The sequence below is a fragment of the Orbicella faveolata genome, unplaced genomic scaffold (genome assembly GCF_042242905.1).
Source record: "Orbicella faveolata isolate gen_17 unplaced genomic scaffold, um_ofav_v1 contig_47, whole genome shotgun sequence".
In the NCBI taxonomy this organism is placed as follows: domain Eukaryota; kingdom Metazoa; phylum Cnidaria; class Anthozoa; order Scleractinia; family Merulinidae; genus Orbicella; species Orbicella faveolata.
In genome coordinates this window covers 4,560,238-4,571,437 of record NW_028301577.1, presented here as the reverse complement: position 1 = coordinate 4,571,437, position 11,200 = coordinate 4,560,238, and the positions used below count along the sequence as shown (strand labels likewise).

The following is an 11,200-nucleotide window of genomic DNA, read 5'->3' as shown; positions in this document are numbered from 1 at the left end:
GATTAGAGATGTTCTCAGGTTTTCGACGTTCAAGAAGCAACGTAACAACATTCTGAAGGTTGTTACTCAATTTTTATTTTAAAAAAAACCCACATTATTTTACAATCTACCATGTTAAGTATTAAATTTATCCACTATCAATAACCTACAATGAGCTAAACTGTTACAAGTCGACAAGTCCATTGCATCGGCCGACTATTGGCCGTGTTTCCCGACAGTCGGCCGACGCGTTGACCGATGCATCGGTGAGATCAGATTCTCTACCTTTTCACTACACTGCAGTCTTCTCAGAAACACTTTGTAAGCCTTACCTAATCTGACCGTTGTCTTCTAAACAGCTATGAATTGTTTCTCCTAGTTTTGAACTGTTTTAACAAACTGACTTACAAAAATCATATTTACAGATAATACTTCTTGAGATTTATTTCTCGTACTAACACAATTAAGGTAGAATGCTAGGGAGCAGATTATTCATTTTTGTTTCCCTCACTTAAGTCATCTTCAATGTAACAATTTGATCCAGATATACATGAGATCAAATCCTAATTAACGCTGGGCTAATAATCAAGTTGTGAAAATTCTTTGTACTGATACAATCATACTTGTTATGACGACAAAAACTATTTTAATTATGAACTCTAACATTTAAAAATTTAGCGATAACTTACGTAGGGTAAGAAGGTAAGACAAGATCAAGGTTGCAATGATAACAACGATCACAGGCACCTCTTTGCAAGCTACAATCCGGTCGCATTCCTCACATACATGAATTTGAAACACTATAAGCAATATTTGCTTAATTGTGCCCTCTACTAGACTTAAATGTATTTATTGTCTAGGTTAATTAGGTAACTGTAACTATAAAATTCTACCTGTTCTATGTTCCTCTCTTGTAATACAAGAGAGATTGAAACCTATGGTGCTTACTATTTAGCCAAAATATCCGGAAATTCCGGTTGAAAGTCAAATGGAACAGTAATTTTCTGGAGAATCCGTCCCGACGTTGTAGACTTCCTCCAGAGGTAAGACTCTTTTTCCGTTCGGAAAGAAACGGTGGAGATTTCCTTTACATTTGCTAAATTTTCCAGTTCAGCGTAAAACAATTACGGCAAATCGAATTGTAAATGGTAAGTGGTAAGCGCCATCTCGTTTGGTTGGTTTGCTGATTTTGGAAAAACCCTCACTGTTATTCAACCCTCATCCCAACCGGTTTATCTGATAAATGGCAAGCACCCCTAGTCTATCTTACAGATAGAATACATTTTCTTTCAGCTTCTATTTTGCTAGAAATAGAAAACACATGCAATTGTTTCAGTGAAAGTTGAAGGCATGGGTGAATCCAAACCACAGGCAAGAACTGTTTTACACTCGACTGCTCTAAACCACAATCTTATGTTCGCTTCAAGTTGCTTTAAGACAAGCACTAGTTTTCTATTTCTTTTCTAAACTATACAAGAATGTAAGAAAGTATTGAGATGTTACAACTATGTTTACAAAACACCAATCCGGCATCAGTTCAGCTTGGGCGTTTACACGACTTACAATCATTGTTTATAATATAATCATTGGCCGTTTTCACACTAGAGACGGATAATCCGGAAATCCGGATTATCCGTCTATTTATATCCGTCCGATTATCCGTCTACATAGACGGATAATCGGACGGATAATCGGACGGATAAAAATAGACGGATTATCCGTCTAAAATGAGCACCGTTCCGTTTTCACACCAAGACGAATTATCCGTAATGGACGGATAACCCGTCGTAGACGGATTATCCGTCTATAGTGTGAAAACGGCCATTTTGTTACCTATGCATCACTGTGTCGACGAGCTAGACATACAGTCATACACTAGAGGAAGTAACTTAAGAAAAAAAAGGAAATGGGCTGAATGAAATAGATATTGGTTATCATAACTAGAAGATAACAAGTCCTAAATAGATTTTATGTCTGATGAATCTCAAGTACTTTTGTGTTTTTCAAAGCTCAGTAAAACAACTTGAATTCTAAAGAATTTCACTTCTTAACTGAGACATAAATGATCACAGCCAATATTGCGGCAACAACAACTAACACTACTAGAATGCAGCACATCTTCTTCCTTGCTGCTTTCTGAAAAGGAGAAAAGAAACTTGCTCAGTTCATTCAAAATGTTCAGTATACTATTAGTCTTTTTTCTTAGCCTTTGACATGCACTGTGTCTACCATTCTGAGCTGTGCAATAGTTATATATTATATTCTGACAGTAGTAGGTTTTGAAACTTCTGATCTGGAAAACTCAGACTTCGGATCTTGGAAAACAGATCCACAGAGCATGCCATTTTTGCTAAATACTAATCTTATTACTTAACATTGTAGACCCACAATGCATGCTAAACGGCTACCTCTCCACCACCACATTGCTCGCCTATGTATAGAGACAGATAGAGTGCTTTCACATGATGTCATGGCGACCATATTGGTGTCCCAAAGCAATGACACTGCAGCCATGTTGGTTCCCAGACCAATCCTCTATTTTTGTAAACACATTATTTTGTTCAAATTATAAATTTGAATGGCTGCTGGCCACATGAGTGAAAACATACTAAAGATTTAACATAAACTAATATTTGTTTTAACAATTTACCTACAAGAACAACAAACTCATGATATAACTGCAGTACCTGGTAATGACTAGCTTTTTGCAACTGAACATTTGCATCCTCGACATGGACAGCAGTACTATCTACATTGGCTTCAATGCTATCTATATACAAAATAACATTACAATATGGATTAGAAACTTCTGTTTTCTACGCATACACGCACTCAAGATTGAGTTTAAACTGTACCTATCATGTCACCCTGCTCATAAACCATGGAGGCAAGATCTCTGAAAATCTCATTGACACCTACAATATCAGCCTAAAGATAAGGAGAGATAATATCATATTACTTAAAAATCAGGTCATGATATAATTATGTTCTTTCTGAAATTAACCACACCAATCCCATGGAAATTATAGATTCATGCTGTCTTTTAATTTAGCTTTTGAACCCCCTCCTGCAAGAATTTTAAAAAACTTTTCTTGGGGACAGGAGCATGGTGGTATATGCACATACATATGTGCATACCTCCAATATTATAAATGTTATAAATTATTATAAGTGTATTTATTAGTGAAAAGCATCTCTAGTAATTAAACCGCTAGTTTGAAAGTCTTTAGTGTCTCCTATTAAACCTACTAGCTTGACATGTAAACAACATATTTAAGTTATTAAAATACTCATGTTCAACAGTTTAAATTATGTTTTGATTTGTGAAACTTTTCCCTTAAAAAATTGGAGCTCTAAAGAGCTAAAGATACAATCATGTAAAACTTTCTTGGAGGTGCATACCACAAAACCACCCTTAGCTAGCAGCTCACATCTTTTGTATATGTATGTTTTCTATAACAACGGTTTGCCCCGTGTGACCAGCAATAAACTAAGGAAAAACAAAGGGAATATGCATGTTTTCTTTTTCATATACCTCAAGTTGCCTAATGGCTCTTTCCCTCTCCTCAATCAATTCCACTGAGATTTCTTCCTCTTCTTGTACCTGGATTCCAAACCCCCCAGCAGTTCTACAGAAAATGTTAAAGCTGTAATCAGAATCTTTGCAGTCATTGTTGATTAACTGAACCACAGAACAAACAAGATGAAAAAAAAAAAAAAAATGATTTAACGAGTGAGATCTATTTAACACTGGAATTTTCACACGCATGATTATAATAACCATTGTCATAAATTATATTGAAATGGATCTCATCGCAGATGAAGGAAGTGCAGACAGACAAAGAAAGAAATAACTAAAGATGCATTGCAACAGAGAAATGAACAAGTAAATGAACAAACGGAGGAGTGAATGAACTTGCAAAGATGACCATCAAATGGATGAACTAAGAGTTAACCGGATAATCATGAAAGAGTCAACTGAAAGGTGGGGCAGTAAGGAAAGCAGGTGCTTCTAAATAATGATTGATTAACTGACTGACTGACTGACTGAGTCTGACTGACTGACTGATGGGGGAATGCACGCACATGAACAAATAAAGGAAGTAAACAAAAGGCGACCAGCTAGTGATAAAGCTTAGTTGTTTGTTAGCTGGCAGTTACAAAATTAAAAAGCACTGACCTTCGTACTTTGCTCAGTATAGTAACTGATCGAAAGCCAGTTGGTTTAGCACATTCCTATTTAGCCAGTAGCTTAAGCTAAGCTAAACTAAACAATGCTCTAACTAGACACTAATTTAAGCAGTCCAAGAAGTTACCTGTCATGTGCTGTCAAACCATGTTCATCATTATATCCACCCATTGGCTACAAAACATACATTGGCTTGATTATTTCATTATCATACAAAATAACATTTAAACCCACAAGCTAATCAGAAAAAACAAAACCATGTTAAAATATGTTTTTAAGAAGCCCGGAAGCTTGTATAAGGCAAGGTAAATGGGTTAGTACATTGGACTCTCAATCAAGTTATAAGACCTGGCCAGGGCCTCTGTTTTGTTCTTCAATCGTAAGAAACTCTACTCTTGCAGTGCCTATCTCTCCCCAAGAGTATATAGATCTATCGGTATCAGCAAATTATTAAACACTGAAACCAACTTAAATGCTAGGGGTACCCTGTGATGGCCTAACATTCCCTATCCAGAGGGAGTAGTTGTAATAATCTGATCTGAACCAAATTAAAATTAGTGAAATCAATAGACAGTACTAGCATCTGCAAGCCGTACCCTAAACTCAAAAAACAGACTCTCAGTTTTGCATAATATGCAGGGTTCTTGTTAAGTGCTGGCAGCTGGCTAAAACACCAGCTACTTTGATTTCCGAGCTTCCCACTTTCAATGAAATAAGATGTGTGTAAATGTTCTTGTATCAGGGCAGTTGAGGCTGTAGGTAGTGAGGGGGAATGGGGACCATCAGAGTGTGACCAGAGTCTACATTTTCAGTTACACTAGCGTTGTCGGATAAAAATTGAAAACAGTTCTTTGAAATCTACACTTACACTTGCAGAAGGCATCCCTGCAGATATTGATCTTGCTCTTGAGACAGATTCTTTCTCTTTCTCAGCTGCAATCTGTTCAAAGCAGATATCACTCTTAATGGAGCTCAGTCATGGTTTGCGCATATTGAAAAGTTTAGCCTCAATTTTTCAAATTTGTTGTTTGTAATTCGTGTTAATCTTCTCCATCCTTAGCCATCCTTGTTCCTTTATGGTTTATCATTATCTCTTTGGTGTTTTTCTATCTTATTAAACTGTTATTTTCAGGTTTCCTACCATTTAAAGGTAATTTTGTATGTGGCCAAAATAACTCAAAATATCATGACTGAGCCCCTTTAAACTAGAAAACGCAATGTTCTACCAGATATCAGTGTCTCAGCCAGAAAATTTTACTTGAGGGCCAAAGTGGCCCCTGAAGATCTTTTTTAGGGGTTAATGTTTTAGGAAAGGGGCCAATAAATTGAAAGCTACAGAAGGAAAAACTGCATTAGGGTACCAAGGAAAATAGAGCAGTTTATTAGGATCTATGATAAAATTTAATGGTAAGGGCTTTTTGAAGTGTTTCTGCTCAAAAAAGTTTCTTTTGAATTGAATATTTATATGAAGGATCCGTGCCATTTGGAAGTTTTCCGATATGAGAGAATCAATACAGCAAAGCAAAAGGATGGATTGACTTTTTTTTCTTATGTTGAATGTTTTAGAAGCAAAGATCTTTCAATATGATATTCTAGAGGGACATAATGTGTGACAAAATAACCATTATTGATGGTCAACACAGAGAAATGTAGTCGCCATTATGCCGTATTATGGCGACTAAACCAGAATTTTTGGTCGCCAAGGATGAAATGTTAGTTGCCTTGGCGACCGTATCGATCCCAATTTTGAGCCCTGTGATGGCTTTTAAAATATTATGCCTGTGTTAAGCCTGCTCTCTTGTAATAGGAAAGGGCCAAATTGGCCCTTTTTTCGTTTTTCTGGGGGCCATCTCTGATTGCAAGGCGGGATTCCCGCAATGGTGTGCTCTGGCGGAAACACTGAGACATACAGATTACACAAACCATACAGCGTGTACATTTCAATCCACAGGAGATTGACTTTTACTCACTCGCTGAACTCTCTGGAAGCTGTTCAGTGCTGTAGAAAAGTTATCTGTTAGCTTGTCCACCTGTATTTTTCTTTGACGCTGTATAAATGAAGTTAATTAAGAATTGATCACAAAAGATGGCTAAAGGGTGTAGCTAAAATGTTTATCTAGTACAAGTATATGCCAACTAAAATAATGACAAGAGCCTTTTGCATGTTTCATAATATTAGTTCTTGAAAGACACTTTAATAATTGATCATGTAATTATTTCATTTACTTCGTACTACAGTCATGACATTTTTTTTTTTGCAGTTTTTCCATTCTCATGTGAACCCAATACAGTGTTAAACAAAATTTTATTTGTCAGCTCTCACTCTTGACATGGCAAACCAACTGTCAGCAACAGGCAATTTGGAAATGGTTCAGATAAGTGATTATAGCAATATTGTTGGAAAAGACACTGAGTGACTCAATATACCCACATGTATTTAACTCTCTTACCACAAAGTTATGAATTAAAATGCTGACTTGTAACCTGAATCAGATACCATATCCGACTACTACAATTAATTTATGTCTTCTTTAAAACACTAATAATTGATGTGTTAACTAAAGATATTTTACGTACTCTATCAGACGGTGAATCTCCAAAGAGGTGAGGCAGCTGCTTCAAGTATGAGTGAGTTTCCTTGGCAAGTTTTTGCGTAGCCTGTTCTGTCTGTTGCCTGAAAACAAAATTGGACCATTGCAAAAACTCTATTTCATAGGTCAATGATAAGGCAAAAGAAAGCTGACTTAGACTGCAAACAGTCTCCCTTTTGCTCTAAAATCTATGAGGAAGAATGCAAAGAAGAATCAGGGTCCGAAATTAACTTTTTTAGGCAGGCACCAACTGGCGACTGAAATTTTTTTTTCAGTTGCCATATGGAAAAATGTGGTCACCAAAAAGTGTCAATAAAATTTTTCCTTCGCAGCGAAACACAAACCAAAATTTTTGGTCACCAGATGGAAAATTCTGCTCGCCAATTTTTCTTTTAAGAATTGGAACGAAGAGATCGCATTTGGGGCCGATTATTTAAACACCTACCGCTGAAAACCCATGACGAACGAATCGAATGCCGGCCATATACGCAGTTTTGTGCGACTGCCAAATGTTTCAAGTCAATTTTATACCTTCTCTTGTCTCTACCTTTTGGAGAAGAAATGTACCTGACTGAAAACTGCCGTTTGGTTCTTTGTTCTGTGTGCAAAATGATCTTTCCTTTTGCATTCTGTCAAGATGATCGATGGATCGCCATGTTGAATATTGAAATCTTCCACTAATTTCTTCGCGGATGTTCCGTCTCCACTTTGTAATAAATTACGGAAAGAGTTCAGGACATCAGTCTTTGGACACCACATCACCTGAATAAATATTCATGGCGAAAGAACGCACGTGGCCTTCTGCGCCCGCAATATGTATGTTATGGGAAACCGCTGGAAAAACATGGTGGCAAAGCTTCGCCCTGATCGTAGCTGTGGAACTTTGTGGTAGAGTTATAATAACAGGAAAATCGGTTTTATACTTCAAAAGCAGCAGAAAGGTAAAAAGCAAGTGACCAATTGGCAGGCAGCTTTGAATTTTATTTTAATCGATTTGGCTGAAAATCTAAGTTTGTGTAATTATCGTGGCTTGAAATAGTTAATCGCTCGCTGGCGACCAGCTATGAAAATTCTGGTCACCAGCGCAAAATTTTTAGTCGCATTGGCGACCAGGAAAGTGCAATTTCGGACCCTGAGAATGCAACACAAGTGAGCAGTGGTGGGTGTGCGAGCACGATGATTGAAGCCGCAAACTGCAAATAGTCTTCCAACGCCTGCGCAACTCGCAGCTTGCAGCATCCACACTCACAGTCATGCTCACAGTTGCACTTGCATGCTCACTTGTTTTGCGTTCCTCTCCACAGATTTTCAAGGAAAAGAGACTGCTCGCACTCTAAAGCTGACTTACAGTCTGCTCTGCAGCTGTGACTTATCCTCTGAAGTACCAAGCTTGTCCACAAGCTTTTGAATTGTGGCCACTGTTGATCAAAACAAACAACTAATCCATAACAAGTTTTGAATTCATAAGAGGAGGCAGCAAGACTTTATTTTATGGCCAAAAGTGTTGTCTCAAATATTTACATACAACTGCACATGTATGTTTAGTTCTTAGCAGACGTGACTAATACTCTTTTTACCACAATTGCTACTAATCTCGCAATCTGATTGGCTAATTTGCCGTTGTCGATAAGAGTTCAGACAACACTGCTCATGTCAATGTGTCACGCAATGCCTTTTTCAGCTCACGCTCTGAAAAAAACATTTTCTTTGACATTGATATTGTGGTAAAAAACAAATCAAAATGTGGTTTAGCGTGGTCTCTACATGTACTCTTATCGACAACAATATGCGTCATCACAATGGCCAAAATTTGTCGTGAACTCACTCAGCTGCACCTTGTGAGTCCACAACATTTTGACCACTGTGATGACGTGTATTGTTGTCGATAAGAGTACAGACCACGCTAAACCACATGTATACAGTTCCGCTGATTTAAATAAATTAAATTATAATATTTCGAGACGAAGCCACATCAGCTCGAGCTAGTTTTCAAGCAGGTCCTGTATCCTAATTGAATTGGCATTTGGAAATGTTGTTTTTTGCAGAGGGAGGAAACCCAGAAAACTCAGAGTAAAGGCATTAAAATATTGTGTAGCTTCCAATTTAGTTGAAATGGAGTTTTTGTTGAGTAGATAGCTCTCTTAGCTCATCATTCTTAGTTAGGAGACTGAACATAACATCGTTTTTTTCTTACATGATGTAAATTTGTTTTCATCTACATGTATCTTAACTAAGACTTATCTAATCATTTTTTAAAATCTCAGAGCACAAATTTATAGAAAAAGTTATTCTTGAGTTAAATACCAACTAGGCAATCTTACTATGACAGTGAATTCTCCACAAACGTTTTTATCCACTTGGGCTACTTTTATTTTACTATTGTATTACTGAGAAAACATTCTTGATGGAAAGTTAATGAAAATAAATAAATAAATACCATTTTTGCTGATTGCTTGAATATTATTACTAACACAACCACAAAGTCTGTTATACTCTGAGGTACCAGCCTTTGATGCTACAAAACAAAATAAACTAACAGTTACACAATGCACTCTTAAATGACAAACTAGAAAAAAATCATTCACATGCCATGAACCAAATAAAATTTAACTAAGCTAAATTCTAAAACAAATATGTCAGAGCAACTCTGTTACCGCACAAGATAACACTATGATTGGCTACCCAAGTGAACAAGATGCATGTAACTATCTTGTCCATTTGGGATTGCCAGATGTGTTGGCAAGAAATTTAGTTTTCTTTATCCCATGTAATACTGTATTTATTAGATTAAGCACCCTGGGTGCTTAATAAAGTTTTGGACCTCTAGAATGGGTGCTTATCCAGGGTAGACCCTTATTTGAGGCTGGGCGGCTATTAAACGTTCACCCTTTTCAGCAAGTAGTAAGTTTATTTTGCAATAAAACAATAAATAATAACAAAATGTGTAGATGTACCAAAGCAGAGTATAAAACTATTCAATTTAAGGTTTCTTTAAAATACTAAGAAAACTCTGTCTTCTTCCAGCATTCTAAGACACTTGCTGACAATGAATTTAGAGATTGTAAGCCAGAGAAAAGAAATATAAATCAATTCTCCTCTAGTTCACGTCATTTTTTTGTGTTGGAGTGGGGTGGTACTGTAGTGGGGGGTGCATATTGATTCAACGCTGGGCATTTATTAACTTTTCCTACCTACAGGGTGGGCACTTATAAAGGTGGGCGCTTATTCGATGTTGGGTGCTTAATCAAATAAATACAGTAACTCCTTGTGAGGTCTGAACAGGTATGAGTAACAAGTGTGCATGAGATTTACATTTACAAAGACATTAATTACCTGTGCTGGAGTTTGAAGAGTATTCACCAAAGGACATGGCGCTTGTTCTGCTTTCAAAGACTAAAACAATAGTACAAAACAAAACTATTTAGCACTATCTATGGTGCCATAAAATAGAAATCAGGATCAAGGACTAAGGACTGTTCGTGCAGTAAACTTGAGCATCACTATCTCACTTTGAGCATCTAGTCAACAAGGACTATTAAATGAACGAAATTAAGTACTGTGCAGCTAGTCCAGTTGTGATCAATGAAGAATAACAGATGTCTATCCTAATGTGAAAATCAGACATTACAATACCAAGAGGGTTAGCAAACCTCACTTATTAATTAACAATAGAAAATTAATTTATATGCTCGTGAATCACAATTCTCTCTTAGTTAAAAGATCTCAGCAGCCTGTTAGTGTAAAGCTGACACATGGAAATGTACTGCCCTATAGTGCCGTAATGAATATGAATTTTAATACTATCTGTATGATACTTTCTGTTCACCTTAATAACATTCTATAGTTATATTGAAGAAATGTAACATTTTATAGTTATACATAAGTATGAATGGTATTTTATAGACAACTATAAGCTTATATTACATGTAAAGCTTAATCAAGCTTTGACAGATTTTGTGCCTCGACTGTACATGTCAGAAAATCAATAAACGTGACACTGCATGATCAATTGAAGCTTTAAATTAGAATCGGAAAGTATCTCAATCGACATGTAGGCCTTGATTTGAAAACCTCAAGGATTGATCCATTCACGATAGTTCCAACAAGTTTAGCGTCTTACATGTTCACATCAAAAGTCAGAACAAATATAAACAGATGCAGAGTAAGCTCAAATCAATTCCGTTTTTAGTGTATCGACGTATTTTGTCGTGACAACCTTTGGTATAAAAAAGGTAAAATTTAGCGTTTATAACTAACTCTAAGCCTTAAAAAAAAGAAACCTAAAGTAACATGATCTATTGTACATTTATGAATTGAACGATTTCTCACCTTACAAATGGCAAAATCACTCAGTTTTGGCGTTGAACTTCGCTGACAAAATCTATCGTTTTGGAAATGACTCACTGATATTATTGTCAGCGGTTTTTGAGGGGATCAATGA

General features: G+C 36.5%; 1 protein-coding gene across 1 annotated transcript; it reads right to left on the bottom strand.

The window, feature by feature from the left end:
- Positions 1 to 50: 50 nt before the first annotated feature.
- On the bottom strand, positions 51 to 11,176 carry LOC110066487 (syntaxin-12-like). Its single transcript, XM_020773722.2, has 12 exons — positions 11,089 to 11,176; positions 10,093 to 10,152; positions 9,197 to 9,274; positions 8,108 to 8,177; positions 6,746 to 6,842; positions 6,139 to 6,216; positions 5,037 to 5,108; positions 4,296 to 4,342; positions 3,515 to 3,608; positions 2,835 to 2,907; positions 2,667 to 2,749; positions 51 to 2,115 (listed from the first exon to the last, which is right to left on the bottom strand). Exons 2-12 carry the CDS (start codon positions 10,127 to 10,129, stop codon positions 2,020 to 2,022), a joined length of 825 nt encoding a protein of 274 aa, XP_020629381.2. The 5' UTR covers positions 10,130 to 10,152; positions 11,089 to 11,176; the 3' UTR covers positions 51 to 2,019.
- Between the last annotated feature and the right edge of the window lie 24 nt (positions 11,177 to 11,200).